At 54.3% G+C, this 17,007-nt stretch overlaps 1 protein-coding gene across 1 annotated transcript in view; it reads left to right on the forward strand.

The window, feature by feature from the left end:
- The window catches only part of LOC126985261 (calcium-activated chloride channel regulator 1-like), a 40,167-nt gene extending 23,354 nt beyond the window's left edge, over window positions 1-16,813 (forward strand). Inside the window, exons 2-7 of the mRNA XM_050839894.1 lie at window positions 4,757-5,060; window positions 8,656-8,909; window positions 12,776-12,897; window positions 13,119-13,227; window positions 13,333-14,440; window positions 14,584-16,813. Coding sequence (XP_050695851.1) covers window positions 4,757-5,060; window positions 8,656-8,909; window positions 12,776-12,897; window positions 13,119-13,227; window positions 13,333-14,440; window positions 14,584-16,022 — 3,336 coding nt within the window. The 3' untranslated portion in view covers window positions 16,023-16,813. The remainder of the gene's footprint in view (window positions 1-4,756; window positions 5,061-8,655; window positions 8,910-12,775; window positions 12,898-13,118; window positions 13,228-13,332; window positions 14,441-14,583) is intronic.
- Window positions 16,814-17,007: the final 194 nt, after the last annotated feature.

Consider the following 17,007-nt stretch of genomic DNA (forward strand, 5'->3'; position numbering starts at 1 on the left):
TTTCAATGGCCAGGTATGACTTCAGGTGTGTGTGTGTGTGTGTGTGTGTGTGTGTGTGTGTGTGTGTGTGTGTGTGTGTGTGTGTGTGTGTGTGTGTGTGTGTGTAATTGCCGCGTTCCCCTTCCATCATGCTAGCGCCGGAGGAGAGAGAGAGAGAGAGAGAGAGAGAGAGAGAGAGAGAGAGAATTGTTAAGAGGAAAAGAGAACGAGAAAATAAATGAAAGGAGGAAAAGTAAGAAGATTGTAAGATAAGAAAGCGAGGAGGAGGAGGAGGAGGAGGAGGAGGAGGAGGAGGAAGACGAAGGCAAGGAAGAGGAGGAGGAGGAGGAGGAGGAATAAGAGGATGAACATAAAAACAAAAGGGAGAAGAGGGAAAAAAAGGAGAAAGAGGAGAATAACAACAAAATAAGGAGGAGGAGGAGGAGGAGGAAGAGAAAATAAAAAGAAAGAGGAGGAAGAGAAAGAATAAGAGGAAGAGGAGGGGGAGGAAAAAGAGGCCGAAAAGGAGATCAATCGGGTTCTATGAGTGTTTCTTTAGCTTCATGGTACAGAGGAAGGGTCATGAAACTACCCAAAAAAATGCCCCAGACTCCCACGAAAGCTTTGTCAAATATGTGTGTTTAGGTCCAGGGTACAGAAGAAGGGGCACACTACCACCAGGGCCATGAAACTATCCCTGGAAATGCCCCAAAACTCCCACGAAAGCCTTGTCTAATATGTGTACTTGGGTTCATGGTACTGAGGAAGGGTCGAACTACCACCAGGGTCATAAAACTACCCCAGAAAATGCCCCAAACTCCCTTGAAAGCCTTGGCAAATGTGTGGAAAATGCCCCAAACTCCCTTGAAAACCTTGGCAAATATGTGTTCTTAGATTCAGGGTACAGAAGAAGGGTCGAACTACCACCAGGGTCATAAAACTACCCCTGAAAATGCCCCAAACTCCCTTGAAAGCCTTGGCAAATATGTGTTCTTAGATTCAGGGTACAGAAGAAGGGTCGAACTACCACCAGGGTCATAAAACTACCCCTGAAAATGCCCCAAACTCCCTTGAAAGCCTTGGCAAATGTGTGTGTGCTTGGGTTCATGGTACTGAGGAAGGGTCGAACTACCACCAGGGTCATGAAACTATCCCAGAAAATGCCCCAAACTCCCTTGAAAGCCTTGGCAAATGTGTGTGTGCTTGGGTTCATGGTACAGAAGAAGGGTTAAACTACCACCAGGGTCATAAAACTACCCCAGAAAATGCCCCAAACTCCCTTGAAAGCCTTGGCAAATGTGTGTGTGCTTGGGTTCATGGTACTGAGGAAGGGTCGAACTACCACCAGGGTCATAAAAATACCCCTGAAAATGCCCCAAACTCCCTTGAAAGCCTTGGCAAATGTGTGTGTGCTTGGGTTCATGGTACAGAAGAAGGGTTAAACTACCACGAGGGTCATAAAAATACCCCAGAAAATGCCCCAAACTCCCTTGAAAGCCTTGGCAAATGTGTGTGTGCTTGGGTTCATGGTACAGAAGAAGGGTTAAACTACCACCAGGGTCATAAAACTACCCCTGAAAATGCCCCAAACTCCCTTGAAAGCCTTGGCAAATGTGTGTGTGCTTGGGTTCATGGTACTGAGGAAGGGTCGAACTACCACCAGGGTCATAAAACTACCCCTGAAAATGCCCCAAACTCCCTTGAAAGCCTTGGCAAATGTGTGTGTGCTTGGGTTCATGGTACAGAAGAAGGGTTAAACTATCACGAGGGTCATAAAACTACCCTGAAAATGCCCCAAACTCCCTTGAAAGCCTTGGCAAATGTGTGTTCTTGGGTTCATGGTACAGAAGAAGGTTAAACTACCAGGGTCATAAAACTACCCCTGAAAATGCCCCAAACTCCCTTGAAAGCCTTGGCAAATGTGTGTGTGCTTGGGTTCATGGTACAGAAGAAGGGTTAAACTACCACCAGGGTCATAAAAATACCCCTGAAAATGCCCCAAACTCCCTTGAAAGCCTTGGCAAATGTGTGTGTGCTTGGGTTCATGGTACAGAAGAAGGGTTAAACTACCACCAGGGTCATAAAAATACCCCTGGAAATGACCCAAACTCTTACGAAAGCCTTGTTAAGTTAATCACGGGCCCAATACGCTTAAATATGCAGGCTTTACTTTAGGACCTTACCTGGGGAGAGCCACACCTGCCTTCTCTAATTAGTTGCAGGTGAAGAGTCTAGGCAGGTTCTCAAGGCCGGGGCTGCTCAAGAAGTTATGGCGCTTGTCCAGAGGATAAAAAAAGTATGTTCATGGTTGCTTTGAAGAGTAGGAGGAGGAGGAAGAGGAGGAGAGATAAGAGAAAGGATGGTAGGAAAATGTAATATAAATGTATGAAGGAGGAGAAAGAGAGAAAAAGGAAGATAGAAGAACATATGTAGAGAAATAATGTAAAAAAAGTATGTAAGTGTGTGTTTAAGAAGAAGAGGAGGAGGAGGAGGAGGAGATAAGAAAGAAAGGAAGAGAGAAAATTTAGTAAAAAAAGGTATGTAAATATTTGCTTAGAGGAGAAATTAAGAAAGAAAAGGAAGAAAAAGGAAGGTAAAAAAAAATATAAGTAGGAAAATGTTAAAAAAAGTATCTAAGTGTGTGTTTAAGAAGAAGAGGAAGAGGAGGAGGAGAAGAAAGAAAGAAAGGAAAAGAAGAAAATTAGTAAAAAAATAAGGTAAAAAAATGTAAGTAGGAAAACAATGTAAAAAAAAAAATGTCCCTGTTTGCTTAGAGGAGAAAGAAAGAAAGAAAGGAAGAAAAAAATGAAGGTAGAAAAATATGAAGAAAAATATTGTACTGTAAATGTGTTGTTGTTGTTGTTGTTGTTGTTGTTGTTGTTGTTTTGAGGTACAGAAGAATTATTGCTTTGGTGTTTGTGAAATGTATGTTTGTTTAATGTTTTTTTTTTTTTTTTGTTGTTGTTGTTGTTGTTGTTACTCTTCCTGGTCTTCATCATCAATTCCTTCTTCTTCTTCTTCTTCTTCTTCTTCTTCTTCTTCCTCGTAGTGGGTGTGTTCTATCAGCTCCAATCTTGTTCTATGTCCATCTCTCTCTCTCTCTCTCTCTCTCTCTCTCTCTCTCTCTCTCTCTCTCTCTCTCTCTCTCTCTCTGCACCAGAATTAATTTGCGGCGTCCTCAGACAGTTTGGACCATAATTGGGAGGGAGAGAGGGAGAGAAGAGAGAAGGAGGGAGAGAATGTGGGCTTGGTGAGGGAGGGAGAGAATGAGAGAAAGAAGAATGAGGGAGGGGAGCAAGTTAGGTAATGAGGGGGAGAGAGAGAGAGAGAGAGAGAGAGAGAGAGAGAGAGAGAAGGAGGGAGAGGAGCAGGTTAAGTAAGGGAGAGAGGAAGATAGAAGGGAGAGGAGAAATAAGGGAGGATGAGAGAGGGAAGGTTAGAAGTATGGGTAGTAGTAGTAGTAGTAGTAGTAGTAGTAGTAGTAGTAGTAGTAGTAGTAGTAGTGGAAGATTTGCGAGTCACTCTAATATCTCGTCTAATTATTTTTTTAAACATTCCTGAACAGCTCCTCCTCCTCCTCCTCCTCCATCATGCCTCTCCCTCCACATACCACTCCACCACCACCACTGTACTCTGAACACACCCTAATTTCACCTCCTCCTCCTCCTCCTCTTCCTCCAGAAAACTAGAACTGCAAATATTTGACCAGATGTTGAGGCTTAAACCAACTGTGCGTGTGTGTGTGTGTGTGTGTGTGTGTGTGTGTGTGTGTGTGTGTGTGTGTGTGTGTGTGTGTGTGTGTGTGATGAGAGGCAGCAGGTTTGAAGGATACACAAAAAAAAAAAAGGAAAAGGAGACAATGTACTCGAGGTCTCCACTTTCCACTTTACGACAATGCGAGGAAATTCCATCTTCTTGTTCTCATTCTCCTCTCCTCGGATGGAAGACTTGTTTAATTATGAAGCAGCTCCTGTTCTTGTTATCGCCCATGTCCTTATTGCTGTTGTTGAGTGAAGTTGTCTTGAAGGATGAAGAAAGAAAAAGAAGGGTTGTTTTGAGGTATGCAGGTGAATGGAAGTTGTCTTGAAGGGTAGAGAAAGAATTAGGATGTTTGTTTTGAAGTATGCAGGTGGAAGAATGTGTTGTGTGGAGTTGTCTTGAAGGGTGGAGAAAGAATAAGGATGTTTGTTTTGAAGTATGCAGGTGAAAGAATAGTGTGATTGTTGTTCTTAACCGTGTAGCAGCGACGGGTCAAATTTGTGGCTTTACCATGTAGCAGCGACGGGCCAAATTTGTGGCTTTACCGTGTAGCAGCGACGGGCCAAATTTGTGGCTTTACCGTGTAGCAGCGACGGGCCAAATTTGTAGCTTTACCGTGTACCAGCGACGGGCCAAATTTGTGGCTTTACCGTGTAGCAGCGACGGGTCAAATTTGTGGCTTTACCGTGTAGCAGCGACGGGCCAAATTTGTGCCTTTACCGTGTAGCAGCGACGGGCCAAATTTGTGGCTTTACCGTGTAGCAGCGACGGGCTAAATTTGTGGCTTTACCGTGTAGCAGCGATGGGCCAGATTTGTGACTTTACCGTGTAGCAGCGATGGGCCAAATTTGTGGCTTTACCGTGTAGCAGCGACGGGCCAAATTTGTGCCATGATATAAACCCCCCAAAATAGATGATACATAATCTGATCACAAATGCAAGGGAGATTAGCCGGTTCTCATGACCTGAATCTCTTCTCTGTGCTTCACAATGTAACCCGATCATTCTCCTTCTGCAGGAGGTGATTCGCGCAGCCTCCAGTGTGATCTTCGGCGCTTCACGAGGACGGGCGCACTTCAGACAGGTTCGGGTGCTGGTTCCTCCCACCTGGACCCCCGCCGCCTGTCCCTCCCTCACCGCCTTGCAGAACGCCACCCGGGAGACCTGGGACTCCGCGGACCTTCGTGTGACCCAGAATAGGCACCCCCGCCACGGCCCCCGCCCCTGGACGCTCCACACCCAGGGCTGCGGCCACACGGGGGACTATGTGTCTCTGGGGCATGAGCTGCTGCTTCAGAACACATCCTTCGCCGGGGACAACGGTGAGTGTGGTGGTGGTGGTGGTGGTGGTGATGATGGTGGTGGTGGTGGTGATGATGGTGATGATGGTGATGGTGATGGTGGTGACTTCAGTGCTTTCTTCTTTTGACTATCTTCTATTTTTCTCTCCATCTTTCTATCTATCTATCTATCTGTCTGTCTGTTATGGCATAGTTTGTAATCTTTTCTTTTTTCTTTGTATTTTATTGTTTTTGGTATTCTCTCTCTCTCTCTCTCTCTCTCTCTCTCTCTCTCTCTCTCTCTCTCTCTCTCTCTCTCTCTCTCTCTCTCTCTCTCTCTCTCTCTCTCTCTCTCTCTCTCTCTCTCTCTCGTAATGCTAATCAGTTCATCTTTTTTATTCTATTCTCTTTTCAATCCTTCATCTCCCTTCCCTCCCTCAGCCTCCCTTCCTCATCTCCCTCCCTTGCCTACCCCATCCTCCCTTCCTTTCCCTCGTCTCCTTCATCTCTGCTCCTCATCTCCCTTCTTCCCTTCAACCAGCCTCCCTTCCCTTCCCTTCCGTCGCCTCATCTCCCTTCATCTCTGCTCCTCATAAATTTGAATTAAGATTACCCCAACCAGTCTCCGCTAACCCCCCAAAAAAGGATCGATATGCCCACTACCGGATTGTGTCTCGAATCTGTGTGCGAGGAATATAAACTCTTGGATAACTCTGCGTCTACACCCGAGGCTCATTTTCTTAAACCTCTCGGGGCTAACAGGCTTACCCAAGGGGCTTACCCACATATGATAAGGCTTTCGTAGAGGTTGTGGGTATTTCCAAGGGTGGTTTTGTGAGCCTAATGGTAGTTTGAGCCTTCTCTTGTATACCATGAACCTTGGAAACACTTCAGAACCCGACTGATCTGATAAGGCTTTCGTAGAGGTTGTTGTGGGTATTTTCAAGGGTAGTTTTGTGAGCCTGGTGGTAGTTTAACCCTTCTTCTGTATACCATGAGCCTAGGAAACGCTTCAGAACCCGACTGATCTTCTTTTCGGACTTTGGAGATATTTGTTTTGAGAGCCGAAGTGTCTGTGGGTCTTTGTCTCGTATTGTGACACTTCGGGCGCTTGTTACGACTGTTTTCAAAGGCTGTAGAGGAGATATATCGGGTTTTCATGCGTGTTTTCCCCGTTCACGGCGTAGATTCCTTCCAAAACTACCGCTAAGGCCATGAAACCACCCTTGGGAACCCCTTTAACGCCTGCGAGAGCCTTGTAGAATTGTTGTATTTATGTTTCCAGGTGTTTAATAATGCGGTCCGTTTTCCCCGTCCACGGCGTAGAGTCCTTCCAAAACTACCGCTAAGGCCATGAAACCACCCTTGGGAACCCCTATAACGCCTGCGAGAGCCTTGTAGAATTGATGTACTTTTGTCTCGAGGTGTTTAATAATGCGGTCCTTTGTCTCCGCGCTGGTGCCTCCTCCCGGTCATTGTTTACGCCGAATCCTGCCCAAGTTTTCTATAATTACTACTTGGAGGGCGTGGACGGGCGCGGTCGGGCATTAGTAGGCAGCCGGGCCCGAGGAAGACCAAGTCGCCCCGCCGTATATAGTCTCGCGGCGCCTCCTGCCCCCGCGCCCTGAATGTAAAGCGGCGACCGGCGGCCTATCGCGCGGGGATCTCCTCCTTTACACATTCGGGCCGGGAGTGGCACTGGAGGCTGGCTTTATCTTAATTTGTGTCCGCCGTGTGCCAGCCGGGAACGGCGTCCGCCATCGTCAGCCGCCGCCGCTGCTCCGCCTCGGTAGCGCCGTAAAGACATTTTATAGAAGCACTTTTCGGCCAACGCTTAACGACGTTGGTTTTAGTGCACTGTAATGTTGTTTGTGGAGGCGATTTCCCTTTCTCGGAATGTGGGGCGGCGGCGACGGACAGGTGCAGGGGGGGAGGGTCGAAATGATGTTTGTCCTGTCCCTCACCAGCGCCACGCCGCCGCCGCCGCGCTGTGACGGGCGCCGCGGAGTGTTTTGTGCCGTTCCGGGAGAAATTACTCTCGAGCCTTGGCACAACAGAGGCAGGCCGCTCGCCGCCGCGGGCCTCCCCTCCGTCTCAGCCGACCCAGTTATTTATGTTTTCTTTAATGTGCGGCGCCGCCCGTGTTGGGCAGCGAGGCGTTGGCGGCTCCTGTGGCTGATGGCGGCCGTGACACAAGGCAAGGGGGGACCCGCCTCGGCACACTGGGGAAGCGAAATGCGCGCGCGCACACACACACACACACACACACACACACACACACACACACACACACACACGGTAGTGGGGCAGAATCGCTGCTTCACGACCTCCCCGCTGCCGCCCCGTCGCCCCGTGGGTCGGGCCGGTGCCCGCCGGGCTGCCTGGCCGCCGCCGCCTCTCCGCCGCCCCGCCACACGGGCGAGCCGCGCCGCCGCGGGAGGAATGCCATATTTTGTAATCAGCGGCACAATGGGTCTTCCTTCTTACGGGCCTCGGAGAAGAGTGTCCGCGGCGCAGCGCCACTTAGGCCACATTCAGGCCGCGTCGCGGCGAAAACTGAGTTCAATTATGTCCGTTTGAGTCGCGACGCGCAGCACAACAAACACCCCATTGTGGCGCCGCGACGGGGCCCCGGCAGCCCGCCCCGTCCGGCAGGTGGCGCGGGGCGGGGCGGGGTGGGGGAAGGGTAGTCTCTGAGCGGGACACTTGCCCAAGGTGTTGGCCTACACGACGATGACGCCTCGGCTGAGGGGCCTCCGTCCGGGGCGCGGCGGGGTCGTCGGGGCCGGGTCAGGTGGTGGTGTGTCGCGCAGCTTGGCGACCCCATGGCCTCGGCTCAAAGGGCCGCTAATGAGGGTCGCCGCGCCCCCCGTGCTGGCGCGTGACCCCGCATGGCCACGGCGCCCCTCGCTGGCACCCTGCGCCTCGCCGCCCCGGTGGTCACGCCGCCACGCGAGGCACACACCGGCCGGGCGTCCTAAATCAACATGGGCCCGCCGCCTGATGGCCATCGCCGCGGCACACAAAGACGCGCAGCGCGAGGCCTCGCCGCCTGCCGCTCCCCGCCGCCGGGGCCGCGGGCGGCACTTAGCGGGCCGCAGCCTCGCGTGGGTCGCGGCCGCTTAGGCTGAACAGGTCGTTTGTTCCTTAGGGAAGATGGAGGTGCCGTTGCCCCGCGGGGCAGGGTCGCTGGAGAGGCTGAGCACATCGTTCCCAGGAAACCCGGGCTGGGAGGCTGCGAGGCCCGCCGCGACCCGCTGCCTAGACCGCGAATGCCAGGCAGCGCAGGGCGGCCAGGCCTCAGGACGCGGCAGGCCAGCAGCACCACCTCATCGGCGGCCCATTTCCTCGTCACCTTTTTTAGGCTCAGCACATCCGGGAGCCGAGGGTTACGGAGGTGCGGTAAGGGAAGCGGCCGTCACTCAGCCTACCGTCCGGCCGACAATTTTCCGCCGCGGCGTTCCGAGCGGCACATGCCCACTGTTTAGGAACCATTTTTCGGCCATTAGAAGGCATTACGCGGCCGCGGAGCCTGCGGCGGCGGGGCAGCGCGGGAGGACACTCTCCCACGACCCTCGCACCCACAGCCCCTGGCGCTGCGGCCAAAAAATTAATTGCTTCTTTCTCTGTGTTGCAGGGCGACTGTTGGCCCAGGCGTGGCTGCAGTACCGCTACGGCGTGTTCGAGGAGGAGGGCGTGGCGGGCAGCCCCGTCCACCCGCCGCACCACCGCGCCCCCGACGGCTCCTGGAGGCCCACCACCTGCGCCAACCTTCCACTCGTCCCCAGCGCCAACTGTGACCCCGCCAACCTCTCCTGCCCCTTCAGCCTCACGCCGGAGGACGACCCCGGCCTCACGTCATCCTTCATGGCCTTCCCGGAGCTGCCCTCGGTGAGTACACGGCTTCAGTGGGCAGTCCTATCGCTCCTTTACGTTCTCAGAATTTTTAGTCTGCCTGTTACAATGCTTCATCGTCGCCGCGCGGGAGCCCTGCGGTGAGCGGGGTGGGCGCCGCGAGGTGAGCAGCGGGGCGCGGCGCGTTGCTCGTCCCGTGAAAGGCGTCGCAGTCTTTTCCAGTGTATTCATCCATTGACCGCCCCCGAGCGTCGTGTGCACCGCGGCCGTTTGTTTGGCAGTGAGCGCCGCGGTTCGGTCCTCCGTATAATGAGGTGGTCAGGATGAAGAAAAATTAAAAATAGACTGGGACGGAGCTTAGTGAAATAACTTATATCCGCATCACGGCCTAGTTGATGAGGATATTGAAATCATTACTTTTAGTCGCATCTCAACCCCTGCTTGCTTTCAGTTAATTTTCACGTTCATTAGTGACAATGGGCAATAAATCTACAGCGGAGAGCGACTGCGTAGCGGGCGTAGCAATCCTGATCTTGCCGAGTAGGGCGGGGCGGGGCGGGGTGGGTGGGGGAAAGGAACTCGTATTTCCTATCTCTCTACTGGTATGTGGCGCTGACTCTTGAACGGGGCAGGCTGCGTTAGGCCAGGTCAGGTTAGGTTAAGTTAGGTAAATTTAGGTTAGGCTAGATTTGGTTTGATTTGGTTAGTCATTTCAAGTAATTTTAAGTGGGAATCAGAGTATTTTCCAGTTAGGTTAAGTTAGGTAAATTTAGGTAAGGCTAGATTAGAGTCATTTCAAGTAATTTTAAGTAATTTTAAGTGAGTATCTGGTTTGGTTAGGTTAGAGTCATTTCAAGTAATTCTACGTGGGAATCAGAGTATTTTCCAGTTAGGCGTCAATGTTGTCCTGACTCCTGAGATTGCTGTCCTGGGGAGGAGGAGGGAGGAGGTCCCTCCCCCCCCCGAAAAAATTTTGCTCCCAGAGGAGAGCTAGAGATGAAAATGGGTGGCACTTTTCATCTGACAGAGTAGCTCAGTTACATTTTCTCCGGTAGAGAAAATTGAAGAAAAACAAATATTTCGGAAAAATTATTTTACAACAACTACATTATTCTATCAATTAAGAATTAACTCTACATGAACCAATCAGACTGGGAAATGTTCAGAGCTCAGGCATGTCTGATACAAACAGGCATCGACATAGAAGTAACAGAGTCTGTTCTTTCATTTTATTTCATTAACAAAATTTTCAATTTGTGTTCCGAGAGTAGTAATCTACTCTAACTGAATGAACTGGTGAGAAATGTTTATGTTCTTTTATTCATTTTGTATTTTCCATGTAATTTTTTCAATTTTTTTATTTTCCAGGGGGGGGCAAATGCCCCCCCTTGCCCCCCCCTGCGGACGCCCATGTAAATTTCCAGTTAGGTTAGGTTAAGTTAGGTAAATATAGGTAAGGCTAGATTAGAGTCATTTCAAGTAATTTTAAGTGAGTATCTGGTTGGTTAGGTTAGAGTCATTTCAAGTAATTCTACGTGGGAATCAGAGTATTTTCCAGAGCACCCCATGGATAGTCTTGAAGCCACAGCCAAGCGCCATTACTCGGGGACCACATAGCCCCTTATTACCTCCATGACATAGCCGTATAGTGATTGGGTGCGGCACCATCACCACCATCACCACCTGAAGACCCACCGCCCCACCACTGAGCCGAGACGCTGCCGGTGCTGTGTTTGGCGTTCCTGAGGGTGGTGAAGAGACCCGCCCGCTCCCCCGCCCCTCCCCCCTCACCCAGCACACCCGCCGCCCGACACGCCCGCCTTGCCGCGTCTCTTAATTGTTTCTTTTGCGTGACTGCGGCGTCTTGTTAGCGGTGATTAAGAGGCTCGGAGCGGGGAGTCTTGGTGAGGGTGATCAGGGGGGGCGAGGGGGAGGGGTGATGATGATAGCGGGTGAAGGGTGAGAGGGGTGATAGGGTGATCGGGGTGGGGGTGATTGTGATAGGGAATGGGATAATTTTGATAGGAATTGGGGTGAGGGTGATAGAGGGGGTGATGATAGGAGGTCAGGGGTCAGGGTGAGTTTAGGGTATAGAAGCATACCCAGCATATTCAGGGTCAGGGGTGCTGTGATGACCCGGCCGAGAGAGAGAGGGAGGACTGATCAACACTGAGGTCATCAACTATAATACAAAACCCGAAGGTGCTGACGGCGAGGGTGAACGAGCATCGCCAGCACACTCGAGGTCACAAACACGTAAAAGCTAATCGCGTTCGTTGATTCCTATTCCCCCATTGAGTTCTCTGCTTTAAGTTCACGCCATCATAAGCCCAGAGTGACGAGAGGCTTGCGGGTTATATAAGGAAGGAAAAAGGAGACGAAGAGACTCAGACGGACGCATAACCTTAAAATAACCAGCGCGTTCAGTATTCGCATCCTCCATTGAGTTATCTGCTTTAAGTTCACGCCGTCAATATCCAAGGGTGACGAGAGGCTTGCGGGTTATATAAGGAAGGAAAAAGGAGACCACGAATAGACTCAGACGGACATATAACCTTAGCGTATTCCCCCCATTGGAGTCTCTGCTTTAAGTTCACGCCGTCAATATCCAAGGGTGACGAGAGGCTTGTGAGTTATATATGGAAGGAAAAAGGAGACCACGAATAGACTCAGACGGACATATAACCTTAGAGTTCCTTGATATACGTTCACGCCGTCAATAGCGAAGGGTGACGAGAGGCGTGCGAGTTAACTAAGGAAGGAGAAGCCACGGATCCTCAAAATAACTTCCAAATAACCGAACTATTCATCATTCCTATTCCCCCATTGCGTTCCTTGCTACAACATCACGCCGTCAATACCCCAAAGTGACGAGGGATGTGCGAGTTAACGAGAAGGGGAGGCAAAAGGCACGAATACTCATAACCTCAGAATAACTCGCGAATTCCATCTTAGCGCTGAGAATGTCGGTGGCGCTGCGCGGGGATAAAAGTCTACGGAGGTGACACTCCCTTCCGCGGGCCATCAGCGGCGGCGGGTCGGAGCAGCGGCGGCGGAGAGCGAGTCATGCCGTAATTGGCCTCGTAAATAACCGTGTAGCCTCGTAGGTGGATGGAGGAGGAGGGGGGATGGGGAGGAGACATTGAACCTTTGTGTGTTGACGTGGGCGCAACTACAATCGTCGCCTTCCTTGTTTGCAACGGGGAGAGCTTGCGTTGTGCGTCCGTCCCTGCTCAACTTGTTCACGCGAGCCGAACTTGGACTTTGTTGCTGTTTGATTCCTGTTGTGCTTAAGTGGTAGCGCCTGTAGTCTTTGCTTATCATGTTTTATTGTGATGATTGCGTAAATGATCGGTGATGGCAGGCGAATTGGATCACTTGTGGGTGTGGAATTGAATGTAGAAAGTTGAATTGAATCACTTGTTGTGGATTTGAACGTGGGAAGTTGTATTCTTAGGAGTTAACAGGAAGTATAGTTGTATATTAAGCAGTGTCATATCAGAGGTTTTACTTGTTATTTTCTTTCTTTTCAATGTAATAGTTGGGATACGTGAACTATAAGGTGGTGGTGGTGGTGGTGATGTAGTGGTGACTCTAGGACGTGGTGGTGATGATGGTGGTGGTGTGGTGTTGATTGTAGTGTGGCGGTGATGACAGTGGGTGACGTTGTGGTGTTGTGATGGTGGTGATAGTGTGGGTGATTGTATTTTCGCGGTGGTGGTGGTGATACTAGCGTGTGTGTGGGGGGGGGGGGGAGAATGGTGTTGTTGTTTTGGTGTTGGTGAGACCGTGAGAGACATAACGGTGGTGGAGGTGGAGGTGGTGACGTTGTTGGTAGAGGTGATGACTGTGGTGGTGGTGAATGTTGTTACGGTGGTGGTGACGGTCTTGTGGTGTTGCAGGTTCGCGATCTCTGTGACGAGGGGAGCCACGACCGCTGGGCCCCGACGCGTCACAACCTCATCTGCGGCGGCAAGTCGGTGTGGGAGGTGATGCGCGCCAGCCCCGACTTCCAGAACAACAGGTAACTATCACGGCCCCTTCACGTGACACAGGGCAGGTGAACACTTAACACCTGTCCTTATCTGTGCCCCTTTATGACCCAGGTTGACTTCTTTCTTAGTTTTGTTTCTCGTTCTTTCCACGTCATTAACTTTCTTCTGAGAATGTAAACACACGAGGACTTCAGACGTCACCTGCTGTTCATTGCCACGAGGGTCTTCAAGTGTTTGTTCTCTCCCGCAGGAACGTGGAGGGCGGCCTGAGGGAGGGCCACGTCACCTTCACCTACGTGCGAGCGCGGCCGCCCAGGATCGTGCTGCTGGTCGAGGACACCAATGTGATGAACGTGCAGGTGGGTGGGGGTGGTGGAGGGGGGTGCACAGAGGGAGAATGTTGTGGACTTGTATCGTCTCATTTGGCCTCGTCGCCCCGTTGCTAACGCATTTTGTCTCTGCAGAAGCGCTGGGACTTCATGCGCAAGGCCGTGCGTAAGCTGGTGACGTACGACATCCCCGACGGGTACAGCGTGGGCCTGGTGGTGTTCGACTCGGTGGCGGCCACCAAGCACCCGCTGACCACGCTGTCCGAAGCCAACAGGGAGAAGGTGGGCTCCTCGCTGCCCCGCAACCCGTCCCAGGAGGACGAGCACCGGCGCTGCGTGCTGTGCGGCCTGCAGGAGGCGCTGCGGCGGCTGGCCCAGGACGGGCCGGGCGGCCATGTGGTGCTGGTGGCGGGCGGCAGCGGCGTCCTGGACGAAAGCGAGGCCAGGGCAGCAGAGAATATCCTAGGGGCGGCGCAGGCGACGCTGCACACCATCGTGTACCCGCTCACCGAGAAGTACCCGCGGCCCAACGGCGGCCTGGCCACGCTGGCCACCCGCACCGGAGGCCAGGCCTACATCGTGCCCGACGAGGGCATCGGCGAGGACTCCAAGCTGAGCATGTACTACAACCTGCTGGACGCCCTGTACCACGCCCTGGGCGGCGTGGCGGGGCGCGCCGCACTGCCCGTCAAGGTGCACGCCACGGAGCACCCCGGCGGCCGCATGCCGGTGTCCGAGGGAACCTTTCTGGTGGACGCCGCGCTCGGCGCCGACACGGTGTTCACCATCTTCTACTACGACGTGACGCACGTGGGCAACCAGATCCACCTGGTGAGCCCCCAGGGGCAGGTGATCGACACGGCCAACATGCAGACCGAGGATGCCAACATGAACATGATCACCGTGCGGCTGGTGGAGGCGCAGGTCGTGCCGGGCCTCTGGCGCTACAAGGTGGCCAACCGTGCGGACTCCCACCAGGCGCTGTACGTGCAGGTCACCTCGCGGCCCCGGCCCCGCCCCAACGTGCCCCGCATCACCGTGCGGGGCTGGACCAGCCACGCCGCCGGCATCGTCAATGCTAGCGATATCTCCAGTCCCCTCGCGCTGTACGCGGAGGTGGCGGCGGGCGTGGCGGGCGTGCAGGAGGCCTCCGTCACCGCCACCATCACGCGTCTCGGCTACACCACCAACGGCACGCAGCACCCGCCGCGCCGCGTCCAGCTGCTCGACAACGGCCTCACAGGTGGGTGGGTGGCAGGCAAGCTCCGCCGTGTTTGTAGGGCTTTTGTAGGGCTGTTACGGTGTGCATTTGTTCTGATGTGACCCTCAAGTGTGTGTGTGTGTGTGTGTGTGCGCGCGCCATGCTAACCCTCTTCTCCCCCTCAGGTCCAGACATGCGTCGTGGTGATGGCGTGTACTCCCGCCTGGTGCCGGGCCTCACCGCGGGCACCTACAGCGTCCTGGTGGAGGTGAATGGCGAGGTCGAGGACAGCAAGTTCGCGCGTCACGTGCGGGTGGGCCTGGTGGACGTGGTGGGCGCCGCCCCGAGCCGGGACGCCCTGCCGCCCGCCCGCGTGGTGGACCTGCGCGCCGCGCCGCTGCCCAACACCGACAACCAGGTCGGCTTCTTCTGGACGGTGCCCGGCGGCGACCTGGACTACGGCGTGGCGGCGCGCTACGTGGTGAAGGCCGCCCATGACCAGCGGGAGCTGCTGGAGGGCGGCGGCACGGTGCTGGAGGACTGGCCGGCGCCGCTGGCCTCCCCCAACGTGCAGCAGCAGCACACCGTGGCGTGGCACGAGTACGACCGCGTGAGTTACCTGTCCCTGTACGCCGTGGACGAGGTGGGCAACACCGCCGCCCTCGGCAACATCGTGACCGTGTACGTGCCGGCCCCGCCCACCACCACGGCCGCCCCCGCCCCCTCTGCTGCCCCCGCCGCGCCCGCCAACACGTCCGCCGTGATGGACGGCACGGGGGCGCCCGTCCTCTCCTCCCTGGACACGCGGCAGCTGGCTGTGGTCTTCGGCTGCGTGGGCGGCTTCATCGTGGTGGTGGCGCTCGTCGTGTGCTACTGCACGGCCGCCCACCGTCGCCACCGCAAGGCCGCCGCCGCCAAGAAGGTGCACGACCCGCAGGACGCCTACAGCGTCACCGTCACGGTGGCCTCCAAGGGCACGGACTTCCCCGACAGCAAGGAGGCCCTGAAGGACGGCCTCAAGAAGGAGTACATCAGCCCCGTGGAGTCTTGGTCGGCCTCGCAGCTGCTGGGCGGCCACGCCGGGGCGAAGCGCAGCAGCGTCTCAGCGCGCTCCGACAACACCTCCGACCACAGCGCCTCCACCAAGAAGAGCTACGGCGGCTCCTCTGGCCCCGCCGAGTACTACGGCGACGCCGGCCAGTACCAGTACCGCCACGCCGCCTACCCCGACCACTACCCCGCCCCCAGCGATGGCTACCCCACCCCCACTGAGGGCTACCCCACCCCCACCGAGGGCTTCCCACCCCCAGCCGAGGGCTACCCCGCCGAGGCCTACACGGTGCCCATGGAGGCCCGCTCCTACATCAGCTCACAGCCCTCGGACTCCTTCCTGTCAGTGTCCTGCGACCTGCTGCCATCCTCCAACGGCCCCCCGGCCTACGCTGCCTACCCCGCCTACGACGCCTCCCTCAGGTCCACCAAGGTGCCGCCGCCCATCCCGCCCAAGCCCAAGGTGCTGTACACGCCTGAGCCCTACGGCTACGACAACGCCTCCCTCGACCCGCACTCCTCCACGCCCTCGGTCGCCTCCGAGAAGCGCGTGCGCAACGTGACCATGGTGTAGGCGGGGCGGGGCGGGGAGCATGGGCATTATTACAAGCACTAAGGAGGCCAAGTTGGGGCAATACACCGCTGAGGGCCAACACCCAACAGCTCCGGCGTGAAGGAGAGACTGTGGCTGCCCAGCGGGCGGCGGGACAGTGTGTGTGTGTGTGTGTGCGATGGACACGACGTGCCACAGACGCTGGTGACACTCCCGCCGCCTGGGAGATGCGCCAACTTGTGATATTAGCGTACGTGTGTGTGCCTGAGGGAGGGTGTGGCTGCGTCAGGAGCCACACAACACAAAGTGCCAAATGGGGGCTGGCGGGGAGGGGCAAAGGACACATTCCCATGCCTTGCCGCTGCCCTTGTCGCCCCCAGACCAAGTACAGTATTTTTAATATATACACAATAATTATAGACAGTGCTTGGCCAGGGCCAGGTGAGGTGGACAGGCTGCTGGATGTATATCAACAAATATTTCTCTTCCCTGTCTTCTGGTTGAAGATGGTAAAGAGGAACAAATTTAACAAGACACAAGTGTGTCATTTCTGCCGCCACTGACAGCCTGCATGACTGGCTCACGTGTAAGCCTTGGCCGGGCGGGGGGTGAGTGGTGGTGCTGCCGGCCAGTGGCCAGGCGGCGACGGTATTACGTTGAAGTGATGCGTCAGCCGCCAAGGCCGTGTCCTGGACAGCTAGCCAGGACACAGCCAGCCAGCCGGCCAGTGTTGTGCAATCCTGTACATAGTGTACAAAACACCGACAAGACAGTATGTGAGACTTTTGTTAATAAAATTGACAAGTAATAAATGATCCTTAATGCCACCACCTTCTTCCCTTCCCTAACTCTGCACAGCCTTCTGGGGTGATGCATGCATGGCCCTCCTTCCAACACACTACATGACCCAGGCCAGGACAGCAGGAGACACACACCTCTACACCCAACCCAGGCCAGGACAGCAGGAGACACTCACCTCTACACCCAACCCAGGCCAGGACAGCAG

The sequence above is a fragment of the Eriocheir sinensis genome, chromosome 59 (assembly GCF_024679095.1).
Source record: "Eriocheir sinensis breed Jianghai 21 chromosome 59, ASM2467909v1, whole genome shotgun sequence".
Taxonomy (NCBI): domain Eukaryota; kingdom Metazoa; phylum Arthropoda; class Malacostraca; order Decapoda; family Varunidae; genus Eriocheir; species Eriocheir sinensis.